Source organism: Blastomyces dermatitidis, assembly GCF_000003525.1.
Source record: "Blastomyces dermatitidis ER-3 genomic scaffold supercont1.1, whole genome shotgun sequence".
Classification (NCBI taxonomy): Eukaryota; Fungi; Ascomycota; class Eurotiomycetes; order Onygenales; family Ajellomycetaceae; genus Blastomyces; species Blastomyces dermatitidis.
Genome location: NW_025544774.1, coordinates 9,688,008 through 9,715,951, shown reverse-complemented (window position 1 = coordinate 9,715,951; position 27,944 = coordinate 9,688,008). Strand labels below are relative to the sequence as shown.

The 27,944-nt window shown below is 32.2% G+C and overlaps 3 protein-coding genes across 3 annotated transcripts; 2 read left to right on the top strand and 1 right to left on the bottom strand.

Moving 5' to 3' along the window:
• Positions 1-10,488: 10,488 nt before the first annotated feature.
• BDCG_16326 (uncharacterized protein) lies at positions 10,489-11,950 on the top strand (the record flags this gene model as incomplete). Its single annotated transcript, XM_045425576.1, has 3 exons — positions 10,489-10,583; positions 11,054-11,357; positions 11,930-11,950. The coding sequence occupies 3 exons, from the start codon at positions 10,489-10,491 to the stop codon at positions 11,948-11,950; spliced, it is 420 nt and encodes a 139-aa protein (XP_045279539.1).
• Positions 11,951-21,501: 9,551 nt separating this feature from the next.
• Positions 21,502-23,106, bottom strand: BDCG_16325 (uncharacterized protein; the record flags this gene model as incomplete). The annotated part of the gene is made up of 4 exons (XM_045425575.1): positions 21,502-21,780; positions 21,807-21,952; positions 22,062-22,089; positions 22,168-23,106. The coding sequence occupies 4 exons, from the start codon at positions 23,104-23,106 to the stop codon at positions 21,502-21,504; spliced, it is 1,392 nt and encodes a 463-aa protein (XP_045279538.1).
• A 1,222-nt stretch (positions 23,107-24,328) lies between these two features.
• On the top strand, positions 24,329-24,748 carry BDCG_16324 (uncharacterized protein; the record flags this gene model as incomplete). The annotated part of the gene is made up of 1 exon (XM_045425574.1): positions 24,329-24,748. The coding sequence occupies one exon, from the start codon at positions 24,329-24,331 to the stop codon at positions 24,746-24,748; it is 420 nt and encodes a 139-aa protein (XP_045279537.1).
• Between the last annotated feature and the right edge of the window lie 3,196 nt (positions 24,749-27,944).

The window sequence follows — 27,944 nt, the reverse complement described above, 5'->3', positions numbered from 1 at the left end:
ACTGTCTCATAGCCTGGAAGAATAGACCTCTCTCTATATTTAATAGTCTGATAATGTTGTTTAATAGTCTTTCTGTCTTGACAGTTCTTTATTGAATATGATATTTAAAATTTAACTTGAAGTTTAATCATACTTCTAATCATTTAACATTTAAACTGGGTTTAATCTCTCTATTTAAAAGAGTTAGAGATAGTTCTTTCTCATTGAATCTAGAAAAGAAATGAATTAACTCAGTTTTATTCATATTAAATTGAATTTGATTGATATCTGCTCTGATAAGGATTTTCTTTACAGCTTTTTCAATCACTTTCAAATTCTCTTTGATAGTTTTTGAGCTGTAGACTAGATCAACATCATCTACATAACTTGAAGATCACACTATTTTCATATTTCTATCTTTGAATAGATATGCAGTGTATATTATAAATAAATTGAGTGAGATTGAAGATTCTTGTGACACTTCTATTTTTATCTCAGTCTTGTCTTGATTCATTTCATCAAAGAAAAGTTGTATGATTCTTTTAGATATAAAACAGTTAACTCATTTTATTAGAGAAAGTGACAGTTTTAACATCTTTAAAGTCTGAATTAACTTTGACTTTGAAACATGATCAAATACTTCTTTTATGTCAGTAAAAACTGCAGTTGAGATCAGATCTTCATGCTTTGCTATTTAAATATCATGAATAACTGAGAGAACAGTGTTAATTATAGAACATTGTTTTCTATCTCTCATTTATTCACTGAATAAAAGAGAGTTATTAATAGAGCTTATGAAAGATAGTTGAGTAGCTATTATCTTTTTCAAAATCTTTTCTAGACAGTTTAATAGAGATATTACTCTATATAACTTAGAAATTGAAGTTTTTCTATTAGGTTTTGTAAGAATCACTTCAGTGACTTCTCTTCAGCATTCAGAATGATATTCATTTTTCAAGAGATTGAAAAAGAGCTTAAAATATTCATTCTTTAAGTAGGAATATATATTTTGAATAATTAAGTGATTAATTGAATCAGGTTCTGCAGCAGTTTTAACAGAACTAGAGAAGATAGCTGACTCTAATTCATCTTGTGTAAGATCAGACCATTCTCAGTCATTTTCATTAATGTAGTTGAGAAGTGATATATTCTCTTTCTCTGAATCTGAATCTGAATCTGATGAGTTCTGAAAGAGAATTCTTATAAAAGCTTGACATTTTTTCTTAAAAGAGTTTACTGTATATGATTCATTCTGAAACTCATATTCTAAGGCTGAAAGTTTTGCTACACTTCTTGTTTTAGTATAGTTAAAAGCTTTAAAAACTTTCTTTTCTTATACTTCTTCAAGAAATTTATTCCAGCAGTCTGTTTTAATACTTTTAATATCTGAAAAATATTCATTTCTGACAGCTTTGAACTCTTTATCAGATATTATATCATTCTTTCAATCTCTTCTAGCAGTAGCTAATTCTTTTCTTTTAGATGAGATATTCTCATTTCATCAAGGTTTTGAATACTCAGAAGATTTTCTCTTTGAAATATTATCTCTAACACTTGTTAGAATAATAGATGTAATAAGCTTCACTCTATTCTCAAGCATTTCATTTGAGATATCTTGACCAGAATTTCAATATAGCTCATTCTGTCTTTCAGATTTTAACAGTTTTATACTTTTCTCAACTGCTTTTTAATCAGCTTTTTCAAAGTTAAATTGATTAGAGAGAAGAGAATTTTCACTCATTTATTTTTCACTCAGTTCAATATTAAATTGAATAATCTCATGACCTGATTCTGATGTCTTATTTGAATTAATAAATCAGTTTACAAGTCTTCTTTTCATTAGATTTTGTGATATGAAGATTAGATCTATAATAGATTTCTGTTTCATGTCTTTTCTAAAGAATGTTTGTTAATCAGACTTATTAATCAAATCTATTGAATGCTCAAAAATTTATTCAATCAGATTATCAGCTCTCACTGCTCTCTTGCATTCTGAATTTCATCAGAGATAATATGCATTGAAATCTTCTGCAATTATAGAGTTTCTTGATGAAGTTATGTTCAGAAATTCTCTATGAATTGTTCAGATATTGTTATTTTTCTTCAATGACTTTTCATTATAGATATTTATGAGCTGTATAGTATCAAACTCATTTTCTTTATCTATAATATCACTCATCAGAATATCAGAGTCAGACATGATATCAAATCTTAGATTAAATTAATATCTTGATCTCTTTCTTTCATAGATCACTACTCTTGACTTTATCTCAGACTTTTGAGGTAGAAAGCAGTAGTAGCTTGAATGAGAAATGATGTAATTTTACTCAGCATCAAAATTCAGTTCCTGAAGTAGTATAAAATTAACTTTTTATTCAAATGCAATTTGAAGACAAGAATAAATATAATTTGAGTTTCTATTCACATTATTTTGAATAAATGTGATTTTTGCAGAGTTTTTTAACTTTTTTTATTATTTTTGTTGTATATTCATACTAACAGAGAGTAGAGACAGAGTAGAATCTAGTCACTATATCAGATAGTAGATTATAACTATTTTGAAAAGTAGGGATCTCAACTGCTTGCATTATATCTAGTTTATCATCAGAGTCATTTCTCAATTCTCTAATCTTAACAGAAGTTTGAGAATTCAAATTCTGTTTACATTTAGCTGAAGAATTGAAGTTTGAAGATTTAGATAGTTGAGAGTTTCTTCTTTTTAAGCTTGCAGTTATAAGTCTATCAGCTTCACTCTTCTCTTCAGTTCTAGATTGACTTTGAGCTTCATCTTTTCTTCAGTTCTTTTGAGTTCTAGAAGTAAATATACATTCTTTTGAGCTAGATGCATGTTTTTCTTTGTAATTAGAGCACTTAAGCAGAGTGTGTTGATATATTTCATCTCTTTTTGAGCATGTTTTACATTTATACTCATTACTTTTATAATCTCTGACACAGAATGCACATTTTAAGTCTCTAAAATAGAAGATTATAAAGTGTTCATATCTTTGACAGTTTAAACACTGTGTTTGAGTTTTGAGATTCATTCTTGAGTCTTTGTATTTATGAACTCTCATTTTCAAATCTGATACTCTTACTTCAGAGATCTTTGACTGTTTAAGTGTTTTTATATATACTAGAACAGAGACATTTCTTCTGCTTTGTCTGAACTTAATTGAATTTAGTTATACAGGCTTTTTTCTCAGTTGAATAGAGTTGTATTCTTCTAATTCATTTTTGAGAAGTAGTATTTCTTCTTCACAGTCAAAAATTTCAACTGAAATATTATAAAGAATGAATTTGTCTCACTTTTCATCTCTCTTAGATAGAATTATTGTGTTTTACAAAGATTCTACTGCTGATTTTCAGAGATTCTCATTCTGAGTAAGGAATTCTGCACTGAATTCAGACATTGTAGTCAGAATGATAGAGTTTTCAAAGAAAGATGACTCAATTGAAGCTATAACTGATTTTTGAACTTTAATATCAGTCATTAACTGAGAAAAGAACTGCTGATTAATTTCATTTATAATTCTGAAAATGAGATTTAAGTTTAGCTTGTTTCTTTGTAATATATTCTGATTTGAGACTCTGAGAATAAGTCTTCTATTTCTGAAGATTTGAAAGTTTTTCTTCTTTTGTATTTTTTTCTTCACTTTTCTATCAATAGAAGTATGAGTATTATTCTTCTCAGTTTTCTCAGGATTTTAAGCATGTTTTGAGATAGCAGGTTTAGAGACAGTAGATTCAGCTGCTTGAGCATATGTTTTCTTCTGATTCAAAGAAGAAGAAGAAGTAGAAAAGGAGAAAGAAGAGTAAGATAAGAAGTCAGTGATTGTACTAGAAATTTTCAATGTTTTTTGAACTGTGTTTGAAATTCTAAGTTTGAACTTGATCATCTTCTGTAGTTGTCTAGTCTGAGTATAAAGAATTAACAGAACTTCTTCATTTATCTCACTCAGATACTGCTTTTCAAGAATCTTGCTTACTTTTTCAAGTTTCTGTATTTCAAGAACTTGTTATTTCTTTATTTCTTCTTTCTTTCTTCTCTTCAGAATTTCAATCTCAGAAATAGTATTTGAGAAAGCATCTTTTTCCACATCAACTGAGTGTATTTTTAAACTTATTATTCTCACTCAATGAAAAGTTGATCAGACTGTTTCAATTGAGATATGTATTAAAATCTTTTTGAAAAGTTGATCAGACTGTTTCAATTAAGAGGTTTCTAAGTCTGTTTTCAATTGAAAAGTTGATCAGACTATTTCAAAAGAAGAATAACAGACTTTTGTGTATAAAATATCTGATTTTTTTCACACTAGTTCAGTAACTAGATTAGATTTTTGAAGAGAATCTAATAAACTAAAATTAATTTTTAAGATAAAACAATAAAATCTTTACAATCTCTTTCTTGAAATACAGTGAGGAAAAGTATGATATCAATTGATAGTAAATCAGATAATATAACAGTTTTTAAGAGAAAAACTGATAAAAAATAAATCAATTTTTTGCAGACAAATTGATTAAAACTATTCAATTTTATTCTAAATTATTCAATTCTTCTCACACAACAAGTGTGCAACTCAAATTAGTTAATAAAGAGTGTAAAAAAGAATTAAGTATTAATGAAAGCTCTTCAGTCACTGAAAAAGTAATTCTTACTTAAAAGAATATGAAATTATGACAGAAAATAACTCTGTTTTTAATTCTTTATAAGAATATTGTGTAAAATCCAGAGAAAAACACCTTACTTTTTCAAGAGAAGTAAAAAACTATTTCTAAAATCTTTTTTTTGTATTAACTGCTGCAGAAGAATGAGATAGAAACTGCTAAGATATACACTACTGTATACTCTCTATCAAGACTTTCTCTCTTCAGAGTCTTGATATTATAGAGAATATAAGTCTGTTTCTATATAATAATGTAAATATTATCAGAGAGATGTAGAGAAACTGATTATTTATATCTTAAAATAGAAGACTTTGTCAATGATTATATTAATATAGAGTTAATTCTTAAATTCAATAGAAATTTAGTGTTGCTGTTCTCAATCTCTTACAGAATCTATTGAATATTGAGATATTAAAACTAGATTTAATATATCTCACTGTGCAGGGATCAAAGACTCAGTCAGATCTTGAGATATACTGATTTTATAGATGTTATGTGTGTCAATTATGTATTGAGTACAGTTGCTGAGATATCTTTTTGTACTTTTCTGTCAGAGATGGGCCAGATTGAGAGGGGTGATATGAGGGTGAGACTTGGCATTGATGTTTAGATACACTGAAGACAGACTGCAGAGATTGCACTTCAGAAGTGACTGTTGATTATGTGCTTGATATTATTGCTGAGGTATCTTTTTGTATTTTTCTGCCGGGGATGGGCCAGATTAGGAAGGGCGGTATGAGGGTGAGACTTGGCGTTGGTGTTTTGGAACATCAAAGATGGACAGGGTTTTCGCGCAGGTCGCTCCTCAGATATCTCCACAACTACAGATCGGGGATCTTCCAAAATTGAGAAGATTGGTGCATATGGCTAGGTCTCTTCACCTTACAATTTGTATGGCAATTTGGCCCAGGGTTGTGGTGTGGTAGGGGAGAATGGGGGATAATCCCACACAGGAGTTTCGAACGACGTCTGGTTCATGTTTGGCTGGATAACTCCACCACCACACGGGGTATGCGGTCGGTGATGGGGTCAAAATGCTCGTATGATCGAGGGCTTTTCGATGGATCTATCGGCGGGTTCTTATTCGAAAAATCGAGCGAGTTCGTGGTGAAGCGGTTGACTGAAGCTTTTCTATGAAGCTCATTCTATCAGATATATGAATTACTGAGATCTATAGTATTAAATCAGAGCTGTCAATTTATATATACTCTTTAAACAAGAATCTATCAAGTTCTCAAGATTATATACTATCTGTCAACTATGTATCACTCTGAGACTGATAATATGTCAGAATGAATAATTCAGACTGTGAAGAATTATCTTTATAAGTTCTGTAATTACTTATAAGATGATTGACATGATCTTCTTCTATATGTAGAGATTACTATCAATGATTAAGATGCTGTTTTAATAGATATAAGTCTGTTCTTTCTTATATATAGTTATTATATGAAGATGTTAGATCTTCTAGAGATCACACAGTTTATACTGAACTCTCACAGTTTGATTCAGATCACTGATAATATAGTAATAAAGCTTCAAGAAATCTGAAACTGAGCAGAAGTCTTCATAACAGTTATGAAATAAGATTAAGAGAATCAAATCAATGTTCACTGAGATCTCACTGAGCAGTATAAGAGAGAAGACTTAGTGTGATTAAATCTTAAGAATATACAGATTATATATTCATCTCATACACTGAATTATCACTATATCAAGTATAAAGTGATAGAAGTTCTAGATAGTTACAACTACTGTCTTAATACATTATTAGAGATTCATGATATTTTTTATATAAGCTTGCTCTGCTATGTTATCACTGATCTGTTCTCTTCTTAACTGACTTCTGACTGACAGCTGCTAGACATCATAGAAGAAGATAATAAGCTTAAGTGAGAGATTGAGAATATTCTCAATGAGAGATCTCACAGCTATGACTGATAATATCTTATGAAATGAGTCAGCTATAATCAACTGATCTAAACTTCAAGTTTTATATTATCTGAAACAGCAGCTCTTGACTGATGAGAACTGCTTCTGAAAGAGAGAGACTAATGTGAAAGACTGCATCTGATCAATTATATAGACTATTTCATTACACTTCACAGATTTCAACTGCTTCATTCTTGAATATGTATGCTCCGATTCTCAGTCATTCTCAATCACTGATTCTCAGCCACATATACATGTATAAATATTCACTTCAATCACTGATTCTCACACTTTCTCTTTTCTTTTCTTCTCTAATGTTTTTCTCTTTATTATATAAGATCTATATATTATACCAATCTATTCGGCGTAGGCCTCTTACAGTACATGTTATATACAGTTAACTGATAGAAAGAAAATAATTCATATAATTCTATTAACTGATATGAGAACAACATTTCATACTTCTGATATAGAAGAATTAAATCTGCTTATACATTAATAAGTAAAGAGAATGATTTATAAGACCTCATTCAAAAGTATTCTGTATATTATATAAGACTCAGAAGCAGAGAAAATCAAGATAAAGAATATATAAGAGAATAAGTGTATGAAGAAACTGCTGAAGAAGTATGAAAAGATCTTCTGAACAGATCTCTTACTGAAATTACTGCTGAAATGAGAATTTGTACATGAGATTGACATGAGAGATGTGAAATCAGTTAATCAAAATATGTATTCTCTGTTGCAAATGTATCTTGAAAAACAGAAGTATCAGATCACAGACCTTCTAGAGTATAATCTCATACAATTCTTATTAAGTGTGTGAGACTTCTCAGTTCTATTCATGAAAAAGACAGAAGAGAAGTGATGAATGTATATCAATTATTAAACACTTAATGTAAGAGGCCTACGCCGAATAGATCGGTATAATATATAGGTCTTATATAATAAAGTGAAAAACATTAGAGAAGGAAAGAAAGAGAAAGTGTGAGAATCAGCAATTGAAGTGAATATTTATATGTATACATAGTGGCGTACGCGGTGAAGCTTTGAGACAGAAGAATAGAAATTTCATAGGTTTTCAGCCAAGAATCAGTGACTGAGAATCAGAACAGTAGAAATCTGTGAAGTGTAATGAAATAGTCTATATAATTGATCAGACACAGCCTGCTACATTAGCCCTTTCTTTCCAGAATTGATATAGAGTCATGAGTGCGTAGTTCTCATCAGTCAAGAGCTGCTGTCTTGAATAACATGAAGCTCAGAGTTCAGATCAGATGATTATAGCTGACTTATTTCATATAATATTATTAGCTACAGCTGTGAAGTCTCTTATTAAGAATATCTTCAATCTCTCACTCAAGTTCATTGTCTTCTTCTATAATTCCTGATAACTGTCAATTAAAAGTCAGTTGAGAAGAGAACAGATCAGTGATAGTGCAGTGAAGCAAGCTTATATAAAAGACATTATGAATCTCTGATAATATGTTAAGATAGTAATTATAACTGTCTAGAACTTCTATCACTTTATATTTAATATGATAATAATTCAGTGTATAAGATGAGTGTGTAATTTGTATATTCTTAAGATTCAATCATATCAGATCTTCTATCTTATATTGCTTAATAGAATCTTGATAAATATTAGTTCAGTCTTCTTGATTCTGTTTAGTACTTGCTATTAAGGCTTCTGCTCAGTTACAGATATCTCAGAGCTTTATCACTATATTATCAGTAATCTGAATCAGACTGTGAAGATTCAGTGTGAAATGTATGATCTCTAGAAGATTTAATATCTTCATATAATATCTGTATATGAGAAAGAACAGACTTACATCTGTTGAAACAGCATCTCAGTCATTGATAGTGACTTCAGTGTGTAGAAGAAGATTATATCAATTATTTTATAAGTAATTACAGAACTTATAAAGATAATTCTTTACAGTCTAAATTATCTATTCTGATGCATCATCAGTCTCAGAGTGATAGACAGTTAATAAACAGTGTATAATCTTGAGAACTTGACAGATTCTTATTCAAAGAGTACTTATGAATTAACAGCTCTGATCTGATACTATAGATCTTAATAATTCATGCATCTGATAGAACAGACTCTGTAGAAAAGCTTCAGTGACTTGTTCAGTATTCATCTTATCACAAGATTTCAATATTACACTCTTACTCAATCAGTTCATAATGATCAGAATATTTCTATAATTCTTACTCTTAGAGAGATTAACAGTGAAGTTAATTATCATATCTGTGACGGGCTGCGCCCGATCAATCATATAGACTATTCCATTACACTTCATAGATTCTTCCATTCCCGATCGCCGATCCGCAGCCGCTACGAACGCGCGTAGTATACACTCCGATTCTCAGCCATTTCTGATCACCAATTCTCGGCTGCTACAAACATGTGTAGTGTACACTCTGATTCTCAGCCATTTCCAATCACTGATCCTCAGCTGCTACAAATGCATGTATATTCTTCCACCTCAAAGCTCCACCGCGTACACCACCACATACACATATAAATATCCACCTCAATCACTGATTCTCGCACTTTCTCTTTCTTTCCTTCTCTAACATTTTTATCTTTGTTATATAAGACCTATCAATATTATATCAATCTATTCAGCGTAGGCCTCTTACACTATAAAAATGCTCATTGTCTCCTTATTAGGAAATGATTATTCACGCATTATCTTCTTATTAGAAAACAATTATTCACACATCATCTCCTCATTAGGAAATGATTATTCATCAAGAGATATCCGAACATGTAACAACATGTAAGAAAGAGAAAACACAGTTAAGTAGATACTGAGTTCTCAGATAGAAGCTTGCTCGCCAGTCACCCTGGCCCTGTAACAAGATCTTATGAAGAGAGTAAGATCTTACAAAGAGAATGTCAGTGAAAGACCTGAGAGTTCTGACACTCAGATGTATGAGAATATGATTACACTTCTTCAGATTACACAGATATCATATATCCGATAATTGATATAGCCATGTCTAATGATAATATGAGAGAATCTCTGAACACAAGCATAGACACAGTATCACAGTGGCTCTGAGCAATGTTGAAACTACAACAACAATAAATAGCTGATATGCATGCAACTCAACAACATCAATATGAAGAGATTCAACAATTAACTCATGCAATTTCAATATCTACAGAATCAAATACAAAAGTGCTGAAAGAATGCTTAGATACTTCTGCATATTTCAATACTTCTGATCTCACTCTCTACTCATCATGAAGAATGAAAATGCTCATGAAACTGAGTGTAGATGAAGATTTCATCAGTTCATTAATTAATTAAAGTTAATATATCAATGAAAGATTGAAGAATCACATAAAATAGAAGTTTCATTTATAAATGAAAGCATGTGAATCAGTATTATAAACATCTGATAATATCATGAGATATCTTAATATTCTGTTTCAAGACACTGTCATACAATAGAAAGTATTAGATTGATTACAGAGTATCTAACAGAGAAACATTTCTCTTATAATATTTATCTCTGACTTTGATATCAAGATCTTAGAAGTAGATAATCAATCTTGAGAGAATTAAATAAAGATTAGCATGCTTAAGAAGACATTAACTTTCAAACTCTTACAGGTTCTTATAAGTGTAGATAAAGACCAGACTTATAAAGACTTCTACACACAGCTCTGAACAATGAATGACTGTCTTATCAAGCTCAAGAGTATACAGAACAGTGACAGAAGATATTACATCTACACATCTATGCTGACAAATAACTCAGTCACTTATACACCTGTATTGATAAATAACTCAGTCACTTATACACCTGTATCAATAAATAACTCAGTCACTCATACACCCGCACTGAAGAACAATGATGCAGATGTCATGAACTGAATAGATTCAAATGTCTATGCATAAGCAAGAGTTTCTGCTGTTTAAACAGGCTTCTGAGTTTCTGAAATCACTTCTGAAGAAGTTGCTGATCAATGTCAATGTGAAGTATGCATCAATTGTAATCAATTGAGACACATCACTTTCAACTGCTGATCAACCTATGTGCCTCCACACTTAAGAGAAAGATCAAAAGATGAATCAGCGCCTGTCCGTGCCAACCACATTACATTAGAGAAAGATTCAGAAGATAACTATGAGAATGCCTCAATGAAACAGGGAAAAGATTAGCTCCTGTTCAAATTTGCAAACAGGAGCTTGAAGAGGTTGGACAACAATGATTTAAAGAGAAGCCACTATGCAATGATAAAATCTCCAGTCATAAGACATTATAACCTCCAGTGTATCCTCTTATCAAATACTTCACATCGAACTGCCGCGCTGCCACTGATCCAATCCCTTCTCAACTGACCGGACTCCGAGTTCCGTGTTATCTGAAACAGCGGCCCTTGACTGATGGGAACTGCTTCTGGAAAGGGGGGGCTAATGTGGCGGGCTGCGCCCGATCAATCATATAGACTATTCCGTTACACTCCACAGATTCCACGTACGCTCCGATCCTCGGCCATTCTCGATCGCCGATCCTCGGCTGCGCCCGATCAATCATATAGACTATTCCGTTACACTCCACAGATTCCACGTACGCTCCGATCCTCGGCCATTCTCGATCGCCGATCCTCGGCCGCCACCCCGATCAATCATATAGACTATTCCGTTACACTCCACAGATTCTACGTACGCTCCGATCCTCGGCCATTCTCGATCGCCGATCCTCGGCCGCTACGAACGCGCGTATATTCTTCCGCCCCGAAGCTCCACCGCGTACGCCACCACATATGTGTATAAATATCCACCTCGATCGCTGATTCTCGCACTTTCTCTTTCTTTCCTTCTCTAGCGTTTTTATCTTTGTTATATAAGACCTATAATATTATACCGATCTATTCGGCGTAGGCCTCTTACAATATCTTATCAGATTCTATCAGAGAGATTGAGCAGTTTCAGCAGGTCTTTTCTATAATCTCTTCATGAGATGATGAAAGAATAATAGTTATAGTTTCAGACAAAGTGTCTGATACTGTTTAATATCTCAGGCTAATAGAATTCTCAAGAGATTATTTAATACAGTTGTTCACAGCCTGAATAACTGATTATATATATATTATACATGTCTTGCATTATTCAGATGTGTAAGAATTTGAAATGAGAGACTTAGTATCATTCACAGAATCATAGAGTGTTATTATCATTGACTGAATATTCTGAGATGTCAATTCTTATACATAGTTCTGAGAGAAATTGAAATGCTTTGTATTATACTGCTTCAGTGAGTACTTGAAGAAGTTCATCAGTTTAAGCTGCTGTATGTCATAGTTTATCTAATATAAATTCAGAAGAAGTTAAGATATCAGTGATAGTTCTAATCAGAGAAGTATGTATAGTGTCATGAGCTGTTTTATCTTGATCAATCAATATCTTCAGATCTAAGAGTCAGTGTTCTCAGTTCATTCAATGAGTGTCTATTATATTGAAAGACATATCTTGCTCTTATCATAAGAGAGCATCTATCATCAAGTTCTGACTATCAGAATGATAGTGTATTGTAAAATAAAAGCAGCTTAAGAACTCAGATTATTATATCTGTCATTCAGTAAGTTTACAGATAGTAGTGAAGTACTTAAGATTCTTATAATCTGTGATTATCTTAAATTCAGAGACACTTCAGAGTTCAGAGTCTCATTCTTCTAGATAGTATATAATAGTAAGAAGTTTCTTATCATAGGTCTTATAATTGTATTCAGCAGAACTCAGTTTCTTAGATATGAAGGTATATAATTGTAAGATATCTTTATCATTATATTATAATATAGCTTCTTCTGTGATATAGTCAGAGAAATCAGCTTCAATAACTGTCTCATGATCAGAATTGAATGTTATTAGTAGAGAGGTATTAATGAATATCTTCTTCATTTATATAAATGCAGCTTCAGTGTTCACTAATTATTAAAATACTGAGTCTTTCTTAGTAAGTTCTGTAAGTAATCTTATAATATCTGAGAAGTTCTGTATAAATCACTGATAGAAGTTAGTGAATCTGATGAAGCTTTGTATATCTTTCGCAGTGTGTGAGATCTCTCATTCAAGAATAGCAGAGATCTTCTCACAATTCATTCAGATTCTCTTATCAGCTTCTATGATAAAGTCTAGATATTTTATACTTTTAATCTTAAAATTATACTTGTCTATATCTATCAGTAGTTTTACTTTCTGTAGTTATTATAATATCTTTTATATATATTCTTTGTGATTCAAAGGTTTCTTGAGTCAGTGTACGATTACAGGTGTACACCGACTTCTTATATATATTATCTAAATTAATTAGTGACCGCTAGAGTCTCTTTACGTTTGTAAGCATGTTCAGAAGCAGCTGTGTTATTATTCAGTGATTGTATATTCTTTCAAATCATATTCTTCTTCATCAGATTCAGTCACACTCATGTGACTGCAATATAAGCTCTAGTCTCATGCAGATTAACATGCTGCTAGTATTCATAATTATACAGTCTATCTCTGATTCAGCTAGCATCTCTTATACACTCTTATAAAGAAACTTTCACTATATTACATCACTCATTTACTAACTTTTTTCATTCTTCAATTACTAATCAATCAAGATTAATATAATAATGAATAATTGAGAGATTATATGAAACAGAAGTTTCATTTATGAATAAAAGCATATGAATCAGCATTGCGAATATCTGACAATATTATCAAATATCTTAATATTCCGTTTTAAGACACTGTCATGCAATAGAAAGTATTAGATTGATTATAGAGTGTCTGACAGAGAAACACTTCTTTTATAACATTTATTCTCAACTTCAATATCAAGATTCTAGAAGCAGGTGATTATTATTATTATTATTATTATTCTTTCATTATACTCATATGCAAGTGAAGCTTATGATAAGTTCTTGCATAATGTTAAATACAGATCAAGTATTAGTTATACAGAAGAAAATACAGGTGTTAATAGACTGACTATGTGATTATGTCTGAGATCAGAATCAGATTTTTTGATAGTCTCATTATCAATTCAACTGATCTCATTACACAGTTTTAATATTAGATAGTAGTCTCATACTGTCTCAGTTAGACTTACTGTCTACTCTTATCATATTTTTCAAATGAGATCATGATTTTCACTTCTTAATTTAAATTATTTTTATTGCTTTAAATGACTTTAAATCTCATTTGAGCATTATCAAAAAGCGTTACTTTTTAAAAAATTAAAAATAGTCTAAAAAAAAACCTTAAAATGTCTAAAAATAGTAACTTTATGTCAAGAATGAAACTAAATAAGACTAAATGAGATCACTTTCTCATTTTTTTCAAGTCATGGTTTCATTTTAAGATCTGATATATAGTCACTTTACATGTTTTTTTAATAGTCAGTCCCAGCGGGATTCACGCCAAGAAATGTATAAGACCAGATTAAATGAGATTAAATGTGAAATTCATGATCTCAGCAGCCAGTCTAGGTGTTGAGATCATATCAAGATAATAAGAACATAGGAAAATACAAAGAAGTGACAATTAAATACATGCGATAATAACTTCCCAGCTCAGAAACATAGAGCTATTCATTGAAGCGATTTGTACACCTCTGTATTTATTAGAAACCTGAGATGCTTGAGTTCCGGAATTAATGTATTCCCTGCGGGTTTCGAACCCACGCTTCTTGGTTTCTCATGCCAAGGCGCTATCAGGTGACCGCATTAACCATTCAGTCACTGGGGAGAAGCAGGTGATTAATCTTGAAAGAATTGAATGAAGATTAGTATGCTTAAGATGTAAGAATAAGTGCTCGCAGGCGATTATTCGGGTGTTTGCAGCTTGACATGATATGTACTGTTAACTACTAGAAGTATTTGCAGTAGAAAGATAAAATGTAGAGATCAAATGTATAATAGTATTCAAGCTGAGTTATAAATAGTATTCATGAACTCCAGTCTATATAGTTGTATGTAGTCAAGGGCCGCTAGCTCTATTAATTACACAAGAGATAGAAATAGAGGTAAAGAATCTGCAAGAAGCAGGATTTCTTACATATCTCTCTCTCTCTAAGACTTTGTCTGTGAAGCCTTTCACTGAGTGACTTTATAGTCAGCTCAGCACTGCAGTGATACTCATTAAAAACTCTTTGCATCTATAAAAAACCTCAGTGAGAAAAAATCCCTTGTTATTACAAAGAGAAAAGAGTCTGTCACTCAGTTTCTTATTCTGTGAGATTCTTTATAATCTACAGATTCTTCTCTGACTATCACACAGATTCATCTTACATCTTTTATACAGAAGAGTTTCAGTTAACTCTCAATCATTTTCATAAGATTCTTGTGTGATTATTACACAGATTCATCTCACAGATGAATCACTCTTTATAAGATCACTCTCATTAAAGAGAAACATTCATGAGTTGATCTTTTACTCATTCTTATAAATCATTACTCTTTGACACTGTAGAATTGTAAGGAATTTTTCATTCTTTCATCAACTCTATAGAATTGTAGAATCAAGATGTCTGCAGTCTGTAATCACTCTTTATAGTCATATAGAAAGATTCAGATCTGTAATTCATAATTACTTTTATTTATTAGAGTGATCTGACTGTTCTGCAGAATTATCTACAGTATAAACAAACCTCTCTAGAGTAGTATAAATATTTCAGATCTGTCTGCAGAATCTCATCTTCTTTTCTCTTTTTTTATAACAGCTCTTATTCTTATAAACTGTGAGTATTCTCATTCATCTGTGAAGTGTTTTCACTCAGATGACAGAGAGAGAGTGTTTCTGACAATGTTTACATATTGATTCAAGAACTTCTCAAGAATAAAAATTTTCAATTTCAATATCTTTACAAACAATGTCTGACTGCTGCTGAGCTTCTTATGAGCATTCTCATGACTTCTCTGATTGCTTTTTACTGGCTGATGAAGCAGAAGTATCATTATTCACAACTGTATCTTTATCTCTTTCAGTCTTATCACTGTATCTAATCTTCAGATCAGTGACTAATCTCATTTCTTCTTCAGATCAGTCTCTGACTTCAAGCAGTGTAGTTCTTCTCTTTGCTGTAAGTCTTCTTACAAGTAATTTCTTACAGACTCTAGCTAATAGTTCTTATGAAGCTCTCAGTGTTGTCAGTGTCTTCTGCAGCTCTGTGAGCCTACAATCACTCTTCTTCTGCCCGCACAATCTCTGATCAGGTATATGCAAATATGTCTAGATTCTCTATCAATAATTCTCACACTGCAGTGCATTTCCACAATTTCATTGTCAATAAGAGATGAGTTCTCAGATACCTGCAAAATCCAGATAATCAAGACAATGTAAATGTCATGAATTTGTGATGAGAGTTGATCTGAACAGATGAGCTCTCTCTTCACATCTCAATTGTTTTCAGACTGAATACTTCAGTATAACTGAGAGAGCAGACTCAGCTTCATGAGAGATATCTGATCACATGCACAGACAGTCAGTTCTCAAGACTCTGTCACAACTGTACATATTCTGATGTTCAGCTTCTCTGAAGTCTGTACATTTCTGATAGTCTTCACACTAAATATAATAATTATCTGTATTATAGACATAATACTCTCTGCTTCTTTAAAGAGAGAAATTGATAGTTGTGAAGAATTTAAGTGTCATAAGTGTTAATAATGTGAGTGTGAGTTTTCTTTATTTTTTCTTTATTGATCTCTAAATTGTATTTACAGCCCTGTTTATTTTCTTATTTTTTAACTTTAATGAGAACATGATTTCTTCTTTCCTTGCATACACTGTGAACTGTTCATCTCAGTAGAAACTCATTATTTTGTAGACTAGAGTTTATAAATGACAGTGTTAATATCTTTATCATAATCAGATTCTTAGTGAAGACTGTATTATTCTGACTTATCAGAATTTACAGTATGAAAGTCATGTCTCAGCTTCTGCAGATGTCTTATCTGCTCAGATAATTCTTAAGTAAACTCATTCATCTTGTCAGAATACTCTTATCACTGAATCTTGAATCAGAGTTTATAATTTCACTTCTCTGAGTCAATAATTTCTTTGATCTGATATTCTCTTTCACTCTCTAGTACTTCATAGACAGAGTGATGAGTCACAGAGTTCTCTTCTGAGAATTTCTTATATTCACAGAGTAAAGAGACATGAAAAACATTATATATCTACAACTCAGATAACAGTTTTAATCTGTAGAACTGCAAGCTAACTTTCTTCACAATCTTAGAAGACTCTATTCACAAGAGATTCAGCTTCTTACTAGATCTTTATATGATGATATTTTCTAGACTCAGTCAGACTCTATCATCTTTCTTGAAACTCTTTATAATATACTTGAAGTTATAGTATCTCTTCTGATACTCTTGAGTCTTTCTTAAGAATTTGTAAGCTTTCTTCTAAATCTTCTGAATTCTCTCAGTCTGTTCACAGATATCATCACACTCTATAGTATACTCTCATGAGTTCATCAAGATTATCTGTGAATAAGTCTCAGTGAGTATCTCAAAGAGGGTTTTATCTATTATTATTATTATTATTCTTCAATTATAGATGTATGCAGTCAGAGACTATGACATCTACCTGAGAACTTTAGTTCTCAGGGTTTTTTCTATGTCTGTAAAGTTAACTATTGTACATTCATCAATTTCAGATATGCAAAATCAGAAAATTCCAGCCCAGAATACAAAAACTGTTTACAAATTGCAGTGTTTTAACATCTTTTGATACTTTGTAACCATTTGACAATATCATGACAAAAGAAAAGAGAGAAAGAACACAGTCTCAAAGATAGACACATTAAATAGATAGATAGAAAGAAATTGAAAGGAAAAGATACAGAAAAAGAAAAAGTAAAGAGAGACTATAACAAAACAAATTCTTAAAAGAGAGTGTATAGCTGTTTTAACAGACTATATCTGATTGATTTCCTCCTCTTCATATTCAGATAATTCTGAATTTAGCCATTTTCTTGTAGCTGCTTGAGTTTCTGATAGAAAGTCTATTAAGTATTTAATTCCTGTCTCAGTTGAGAATAAGAATCTCATATTTAATTGATTTAGATCATACTTCTCTTTCAATCTGGCTCTGAGACTATTGTATAATGCACAGTGCATTATAATATGCTCAGGATTCTCATTTGTATTGCAGAATGAGCATTCTATTGAGTCAAATCTATCATCAAATCTTTGTATATAAGATTTGAAATAGCCATGTCCTAGTTTCAGCTGTATTATAGATGAGAATATTTTCTTTTTACATTTAATTGAACAAGATTTCCACTTGGGTTTTGTTTCAAATCTTGAATAATGTATACTCTTCTTTTGTTTCTGCCAGCTTTCATTCCACTTGTCTAAACAAGATTCTTTTATTTTTCTCTTTATAAAAGACCAGGACACAATTTTTTGAATAGATCTGCTTAATTCTGCACCCTTTTTTGCAGCTGAATCAGCCAATTCATTGCCATGAATATTCATATGAGCAGGAACCCAGTGCAGATGAATTCTCAGCTTTGATGTTCTTCTCTCTTGAATTTTTAAAACAGAGTTTAAGATCAGTTCAAGATTCATTTGACCATTATGAATCTGACTATTTCTAAGTCTTTTTAAAGCAGCTTGACTATCAGAGAATATCCATGCCTCTTTCAAACAATTTCCTCTTTTATGAGATTTTATTTCAATGAGTTTGAAAGCTTTCACTATTGCAAATAGTTCAGCATCAAAGACTTCACATTCAGAGCCTAGATTCCAGAAATCTGAGATAAAATTAATATTATCTTCAGTATAAGCAATGCCTGCGCTCAATCTGTTCAAGTTCTCATTTTTTGAGCCATCTGAATAAATCAGAATAGAGTCTTTTATATTGATTGTAGAAATTCTCTTCAAATGCTGTTCATATTCTTTCTCTTTTGATAGTTCACTTATTTGTAAGTCTATAAGAGATTCAAGCTTTTTTCTCCAGGGAGATAACTTCTCATGATCAACTTTTTCAACATTCAAAGAAGAAAATTGATTTTTAATCAGAGAGCATAGTCTGTACAGTTGAGAAGGCATTTTCTTTGAAGAATTATTTTCATTCCAATCAAGAAATCTATTCCAATCCAGTTCATTTCCAGAGTTAATTGGTGGAAATGAAGAAGAGACTCTTTCTCTGATTATATGATTTGAGCTCATCTTTACAACTCTCAGAGCATAGTTCATACAGGCCTTTTCAAATCTAATAGTAGGAGGAGGAATTGAAGCTTCAATTTCCATTGCTTTAATAGGAGATGATTTAAATGCTCCCAGAATTCTTCTCAAGGCTCTGTTTTGCAGACTTTGAAAGAGTTCAGTGAAATTCCCTTGATTATTCCACCAAACTTGAACTCCATAATCAGCTACTGATGTAATACAGGCTATATATAACTGTCTCATAGCCTGGAAGGATAGACCCCTCTCTGTATTTGATAGTCTGATTATGTTGTTCAATAGTCTTTCTGCCTTGACAGTTCTTTGTTGAATGTGATATTTAAAATTCAACTTGGAGTTTAACCATACTCCTAACCATTTGACATTTACACTGGGTTTAATCTCTCTATTTAAAAGAGTTAGAGATAGTTCTTTCTCATTGAATCTAGGAAAGAAATGAATTAACTCAGTTTTATCCATATCAAATTGAATTTGATTGATATCTGCTCTAACAAAGATTTCCTTTGCAGCTTCTTCAATTACTTTCAAATTCTCTTTGATAGTTTTTGAGCTGTAGACTAGACCAATATCATCCACATAACTCGGAGATCGCACTATTCTCATATTTCTATTTTTGAATAGATATGCAGTGTATATTGCAAATAAAATGGGTGAGATTGGAGACCCCTGTGGTACTCCTATTTTTATCTCAGTCTTGTCTTGTTTCATTCCATCAAAGAAGAGTTGTATAATTCTTTTAGACATAAAACAGTTAACCCATTTTATTAGGGAAAGTGGCAGTTTTAATATCTTCAATGTCTGAATTAACTTTGACTTTGAAACATGATCAAACGCTCCTTTTATATCAATAAAAACTGCAGTTGAGACCAGACCCTCATGCTTTGCTATTTGAATATCATGAACAACTGAGAGAACAGTGTCAATTGCAGAACACTGTTTTCTACCTCCCATTTGTTCACTGAATAAAAGAGAATCATCTATAGAGCTTATAAAAGATAGTCAAGTAGCTATTATCTTTTCTAAAACCTTTCCTAAACAGTTCAATAGAGATATTACTCTATATGACTTAGGAATTGAAGTTTTTCTATTAGGTTTTGCAAGAATCACTCCAGTGGCTTCTCTCCAGCATTCAGGATGATATCCATTTTTCAAGAGATTGAAAAAGAGCTCAAAATATTCATTCTTTAAGTAGGAATATGTATTTTGAATAATCAAGTGATTAATTGAATCTGGACCTGCAGCAGTTTTAACAGAACTTGAGAAGATAGCTGACTCTAATTCATCTTGTGTAAGATCAGGCCATTCCCAGTCATTTTCATCAACATAGTTGAGAAGTGATATATTCTCTTCCTCTGAATCTGAATCTGAATCTGGTGAGTTCTGAAAGAGAATTCTCATGAAAGCTTGACATTTTTCCTCAAAAGAGTTTGCTGTATATGATTCATTCTGAAACTCATATTCTAGAGCTGGAAGTTTTGCTACACTTCTTGTTTTAGTATAGTTAAAAGCTTTAAAAACTTCCTTCCCTTGTGCTTCTTCAAGAAATTTATTCCAGCAGTCTGTTTTAGCTCTTTTAATATCTGAAAAATATTCATTTCTGACAGTTTTGAACTCTTCATCAGATATTACATCATTCTTCCAATCTCTTCTAGCAGTAGCTAATTCTTTTCTTTTAGATGAGATATTCTCATTCCACCAAGGTTTTGAATACTCAGAAGATTTTCTTTTTGGAATATTATCTCTAACACTTGTTAGAATGATAGATGTAATAAGCTTCACTCTACTCTCAAGCATTTCATTTGAGATATCTTGACCAGAATTCCAATATAGCTCATTCTGTCTTTCAGATTTTAACAGTTTTATGCTTTCTTCAACTGCTTTCCAATCAGCTTTTTCAAAGTTATACTGATTAGAGAGAAGAGGATTTTCACTCATTTGTTTTTCACTCAGTTCAATATCAAATTGAATAATCTCATGACCTGATCCTGATGTCTCATTTGAATCAATAAACCAGTTTACAAGTCTTCTTTCCATTAGATTTTGTGACATGAATGTTAGATCTATAATAGACTTCTGTTTCATGCCTTTTCTAAAGAATGTTTGTTGATCAGACTTATTAACCAAATCTATTGAATGCTCAAAGGTCCATTCAACCAGATTATCAGCTCTCACTGCTCTCTTGCATTCTGAATTCCACCAGAGATGATGTGCATTGAAATCTCCTGCAATTATAGAGTTTCTTGATGGAGTTATGTTCAGAAATCCTCTATCAATTGTCCAGATATTGTTATTTTCCTTCAATGACTTTTCATTATAGATATTTATGAGCTGTATAGTATCAAACTCATTTTCTTTATCTATAATATCACCCACCAGAATATCAGGGTCAGACATGATATCAAATCTTAGATTAAATTGATATCTTGATCTCTTTCTTCCATAGATCACTACTCTTGACTTTATCTCAGACTTTTGAGGTAAAAAGCAGTAGTAGCTTGAATGAGAAATGACATATTTTTGCTCAGCATCAAAATTCGGCTCCTGAAGCAGTACAAAATCAACTTTTTGTTCAAATGCAATTTGAAGACAAGAATAAATGCAATTTGAGTTTCTATTCACATTATTTTGAATAAATGTGATTTTTGAAGAGTTTTTAAACTTTTTTTTTTGTTTTTATTGTATATTCATACTAAAAGAGAGTAGAGAAGAATCTAATCACTATCATCAGATAGTAGATTATAACTGTTCTGAAAAGTAGGAATCTCAACTGCTTGCATTATATCTAGTTTATCATCAGAGTCATTTCTCAATTCTCTAATCTTAACAGGAGTTTGAGGATTCAAATTCTGTTTACATTTTGCTGGAGAATTGGAGTTTGAAGACTTAGATAATTGAGAGTTTCTTCTTTTTGAGCTTGCAGTTGTGAGTTTACTGGCTTGACTCTTCTCTTCAGTTCTAGATTGACTTTGAGCTTCATCTTTTCTCCAGTTCTTTTGAGTTCTAGGAGCAAACATACATTCTTTAGAGCTAGATGCATGTTTTTCTTTGCAATTAGAGCACTTAAGCAGAGTATGTTGACAAATTTCACCTCTTTTTGAGCATGTTTCACATTTATGCTCACTAGTTTTGTGATCTCTGGCACAGAATGCACATTTTGAGTCTCTAAAACATGAGATTGCAAAGTGTCCATATCTTTGACAGTTTGAACACTGTGTTTGAGCTTTGAGATTCATTCTTGAGTCTTTGTATTCATGAACTCTCATTTTCAAACCTGCTACTCTTACTTCAGAGATCTTTGACTGTTCAAGTGTTTTTGTATATACTAGAACAGAGGCATTTCTCCTGCTTTGTCTGAACTCAATTGAATTTAGCCATACAGGCTCCTTTCTCAGTTGAATGAAGTTGTATTCTTTCAATTCATTTTTGAGAAGTAGCATTCCTTCTTCACAGTCAAAAATTTCAACTGGAATATCATGAAGAATGAATTTGCCCCACTTTTCATCTCTTTCAGATAGAATTGTTGTGTTTAGCAATGATTCTACTGCTGACTTCCAGAGATTCTCATTCTGAATAAGGAATTCAGCACTGAATTCAGGCATTGTAGTCAGAATAATAGAGTTTCCAAAGAATGATGGCTCAATTGAAGCTATAACTGGTTTTTGAACTTCAATATCAGTCATCAACTGAGAAAAGAACTGCTGATTAATTTCATTTCTGATTCTGAAAATGAGATTTGAGTTTAGCTTGTTTCTTTGCAGAATGTCCTGGTTTGAGACTTTGAGAATGAGTCTTCTATTTCTAGAGATTTGGAAGTTTTTCTCTTTTTGCATTTTCTTTTCCACTTTTCTATGAATAGAGGCATGAGCAGTATTCTTCTCAGTTTTCTCAGGATTTTGAGCAGGTTTTGAGACAGCAGGTTTAGAGACAGCAGATTCAGCTGCTTGAGCATATGTTTTCTTCTGATTCAAAGAAGAAGAAGGAGTAGGAAGAAAGGAAGAAGAAGAGTGAGATGAAGAGTCAGTGATTGTACTAGGAATTTTCAAGGTTTTTTGAACTGTGTTTGAGATTCCAAGTTTGAACTTGATCACCTCCTGTAGTTGTCTGGCCTGAGCATGAAGAATTAACAGAACTTCTTCATTCATCTCACTCAGACACTGCTTTCCAAGAATCTTGCTTGCTTTTTCAAGTTCCTGTATTTCAAGAACTTGTTGTTTCTCTATTTCTTCTTTCTTTCTTCTCTTCAGAATTTCAATCTCAGGAATAGTATTTGAGAAAGCATCTTTTTCCACATCAACTGAGCGTATTTTTGAACTCATTGTTTTCACTCAATGAAAAGTTGGTCAGACTGTTTCAATTGAGATATTTCTAAGTCTGTTTTCAATTGAAAAGTTGGTCAGACTGTTTCAAAAGAAGAATAAAAGACTTTTGTGTATAAAACACCTGATTTTTTTCACACTAGTTCAGTAACTAGGTTAGATTTTTGAAGAGAATCTAATAAACTAAAATTGATTTTTAAGATAAATCAATAAAATCTTTACAATCTCTTTCTTGGGATACAGTGAGGAAAAGTATGATATCAATTGATAATAAATCAGATGATATGACAGTTTTTGAGAGAAAAACTGACAAAAAATAAATCAATTTTTTGCAGAGAAATTGATTAAAACTATTCAATTTTATTCTAAATCATCCAATTCTCCTCACACAACAAGTGTGCAACTCAAATCAGTTAATAAAGAGTGTAAAAAAGAATTAAGTATTAATGAAAGCTCTTCAGCCACTGAAATAGTAATTCTTACTTAAAAGAATATGAAATTATGACAGAAAACAACTCTGTTTTTAATTCTTTGTAAGAATATTGTGTAAAACCCAGAGAAAAACACCTTACTTTTTCAAGAGAAGTAAAAAACTATTTCTAAGATCTTTTTTTTTTGCATTAACTGCTGCAGAAGAATGAGATAGAAACTGCTAAGATATGCACTACTGTATACCCTCTATCAAGACTTTCCCTCTTCAGGGTCTTGATATTATAGAGAATATAAGTCTGTTTCTATATGATAATATAAATATTGCCAGCGGGATGTAGAGGAACTGGTTATTTATATCTCAAAATAGAAGACTTTGTCAATGATTATATCAATATAGAGTTAATTCTCAAATTCAATAGAAACCTAGTGTTGCTGTTCTCAATCCCTTGCAGAATCTATTGAATATTGAGGTATTAAAACTAGATTTAATATATCTCACTGTGCAGGGATCAAAGGCTCAGTCAGACCTTGGGGTATACTGATTTTATAGTTGTTGATGTGCTGTTGACTTGTTGTCCACTGGTTATGTATTGAATACTGTTGCCGAGGTATCTTTTTGTATCGTTCTGCTGGGGATGGGCCAGATTGAGAGGGGTAGTACAGGGGTGAGACTTGGTGTTGAAGTCTAGATACACTGGCGGCGGACCGTGGAGGTTGCACTTCAGAAGAGTCCGTTGATTATGTGCTTGATATTATCGCCGAGGTATCTTTTTGTATTTTTCTGCCGGGGATGGGCCAGATTGGGAAGGGCGGTACGAGGGTGAGACTTGGCGTTGGTGTTTTGGAACATCAAAGATGGACAGGGTTTTCGCGGAGGTCGCTCCTCGGATATCTCCACAACTACAGGTCGGGGGTCTTCCAAAATCGAGAAGATTGGTGCATATGGCTAGGTCACTTCACCTTACAATTTGTATGGCACTCTGGCCCGGGGTTGTGGTGTGGTAGGGGAGAACGGGGGATAATCCCACACAGGAGCTTCGAACAACGTCCGGTTCACGTTTGGCTGGATAACTCCACCACCACACGGGGTATGCGGTCGGCGATGGGGTCAAAATGCTCGTATGATCGAGGGCTTTTCGATGGATCTATCGGCGGGTTCTTATTCGAAAAATCGAGCGAGTTCGTGGTGGAGCGGTTTGATATGCATTGAAAATTTTTTGGGGTTTTATCTATGCTGACATGCTTTGAGTTGTTATATATGAACTTCACAAGTGATAATCAATGCACTCAGTCATTCTGATTGTAATTGACAAAGTATCACAGATACTGTTTTAATATACTCATCAGATATTCTGTCTGATCATCTGTCTATTAATGAAAAGCTGTGCTTAGATCTTATGAGATCTTTAGTATAGTTATCAGATCAGATCAGAACTCTTCTGCAAAGATTAATTCTCTATCTGAGATAATATTCATAGACAATTCATGCAACTGAATCACATTGCAGACAAAAATATAAGTTAAATTCTTTGACTTCAAGTTCTTACAGGTGGATATAAAGTGTGTTATCTTGATAAAGTGATTCACTATCATCAGCACACTGTCAAAGCAGGCATTATATATGTTCTTACTTTCAGAGAGGCTCACAAGAGCATTCATTTCTAGCTGTTCTCAAGGTTTTCATGAGATGAGTAGAGGAGTAAGTTCTTTATATAATCTGAATCACACTCTCTGTGAATTCTGATAAACAGTATAAGAATTCACTATCTTCTTCACAAGTTCTTACATCTTCAGTCAGAAGTATTTTCTTATGAGTAACTTATGAGTTCTAGTATCTGTAAAATGACTCACTAGAGAAGAGTCATGATATCTTTTAATAAGTTCTATATATAGAAACTTATTCATAGATACATAAATTCAGTCCTCTCTTTATAAGAGGTTATTTAAGTCTCTTCAATTCTTTATTTCTGCAGAATTGATCTCTGCTGTAAGCAGTTTCTAAATATACTGAGTATATTCATTCTTCAGTTACAGTTCAGACAATCTGAATAGAAAATCTTATAAAGACTTATGCTCTGTTTCTTCTTACATCAGGTCTTTCACAGTACTTCTCAAAGTCTGCAAACTCTTCAGATTATAGATACTCTCTTCAAGAATTCTCATGAAGATTTTCAGAGTGTTAACTCTTAGTATTATAGAGAGTAGTTATACAGACTTCTTCTCTCTCTCTTCTCTCTTCTCTTATAAGAGATTGAGAGACTCTTTAGTTAATCTCTTTATAACACTCAGTTTAAGCATTTCATGAAGCTTTTCTGCCTTCTCTAGTCTCTCTATATCTGTCATCCTGGCCTTCTTAACATAGTCTGATCTGTGAGAGAGTCTGTCTACTGAGTTCTTAGTTCTCTTGATATGTTCTATCTTGAATCAGAACTCACTCAGTCTCTGAGCTCAGTGAACCTGCTGCTGTGAGAGTTTCTTGATTAAAGTAAACTATTATAAGCTGTTATAATCAGTTCTAATAGTAATCACTGTTACAAGGCTCTTGAAGTAGTAACATCAGTAGTGAAAGAATTTCACTATTATAAGAAGCTTCTGATCATAAATGTCATAGTTAATCTTTATAAATTATATCTTTCATAAGAAAAAGGCTACTGAAACCCAGTTCTCATTTAACTGTAGTTATGAGACTATTTCTGAAATTGTAAAGAAGAAGACATCTATCTCTAATCTGATTAAGAGCAAGAGATTAAAGTGAAATAGTATCACTACATCTATAAATATCTGTTTCAATCTTATAAAGATCTCACAAGCTTCTAAGATAAGAAAGTTCTTACAGTTCTCTCTTCTCAATAATCTTTTCATTCTTCATTCATGAAATGACTTCTTCTTATTTCCACTCTTCAGCATATCTGTAAGGGCCAAGAAGATTCTCATAAATATAAAGATAAACTGTCTATAGAAATTCACAAAGCTCAGAAAGATCTGAATCTCATAAATACTAGTTAACTTCAGCTATGATAGAATAGTCTCAACTCATGAAGATTTCATCTGAATATTATTCATAGTGATTACATATTCTAGAAAATTAATTCAGTAAGCACTGAAGTTGCACTTCATAAGCTTAATATACAGTTCTGTCTCATCTACGACCTTCAACACACTTCATACATACTCAGTGTGTTCTTTCTTCTTCATGAAGTACATCATCACATCATTCAGATATATTATTATAAAGACATTCAGATATGTGCAAAGTATTTTATTGATGAAAGACTGAAATGTCATAGAGACATTAGTCAGATCAAAAGACATTACTAGATATTTAAACAATTTCAGTGCAGTTCTAAAGACAGTCTTTTATTCATTCTCAAACTGTATTTGCAGTCATGTATATGTATTGATCACATTCAGTTATGTGAATATGACAGCTTCTGTGAGACAGTTAATCACATTCTCAATCAGAGACAGAGAGTAGCAGCTCTTTATTATCTTGAAGTTCAGATTATAATAATCTACACACAATCTGAGATCTTTATTCTTCTTCTTCATGAATATCACAGAGGCTTCTGCAGAGGCCTGTGAAGATCAGATAAAGTTATTCTTCAGATTCTTCTTCACATAGATCTGCAAGATCTCTGTCTTATGATGAGAGAGCTTATAGATTGATTCTCAGAAGAGTTTCTACTCTTCTATCAAATCTATTATCAGATTCTTCTCACAGTGAGAAGAAAGCTCAGCTGTCTTAGCTGAGCTAAATATCTCTATAAGATCTCAGTATTTCTCTGATATCTGAAGCTCAGTTTTCATAACTGCAAGATTCTCAGACACTTACAAAGTCATTATATAGATAAGCTTGTCTTCTCTAATTAACTCTGCAGTATTAACTGCTTCTATCTTCATAAGTGAGTCTATCAACACTGATCAGAAGTATAAACCTGACTTATGAACAGTTATATGTGAATTATGTCTTTAAAGTCATATAAGTCTCAAATACATGTCATCTGTGATGTCTGTAATAATCACAGTTTTCACAAATCTTCTTCAGATTTCAGAGAGATCTTGCAATTCAAAGATGACTCTCATGAGTCTCTCAGTTCTCAGGTCTGAGTTCTCACATTCTGCTTATTATAAGAGCAGATTTTCAGTTTTCATCTTTCAGCTCATTCACTCTGTGAGCTTTAGAGACATTACAGTGATCTGAGATTCTGAGTTCATTAATACTTCTCATGCTTGCAGAGCAGCAGTACTACAGTGTGATCTCTTCTTATAAACAAGTATTTTCATTGAGAAAGTAACAGATTCAGATGTCAGCTTCAAGACTCTTAAGAAGGCTGTTACTGACTCTGTCTGTAACTTCTCAAATTTCTATTTTAATTTATCTGAACAGTTTGTGTAAAGATGTTCTG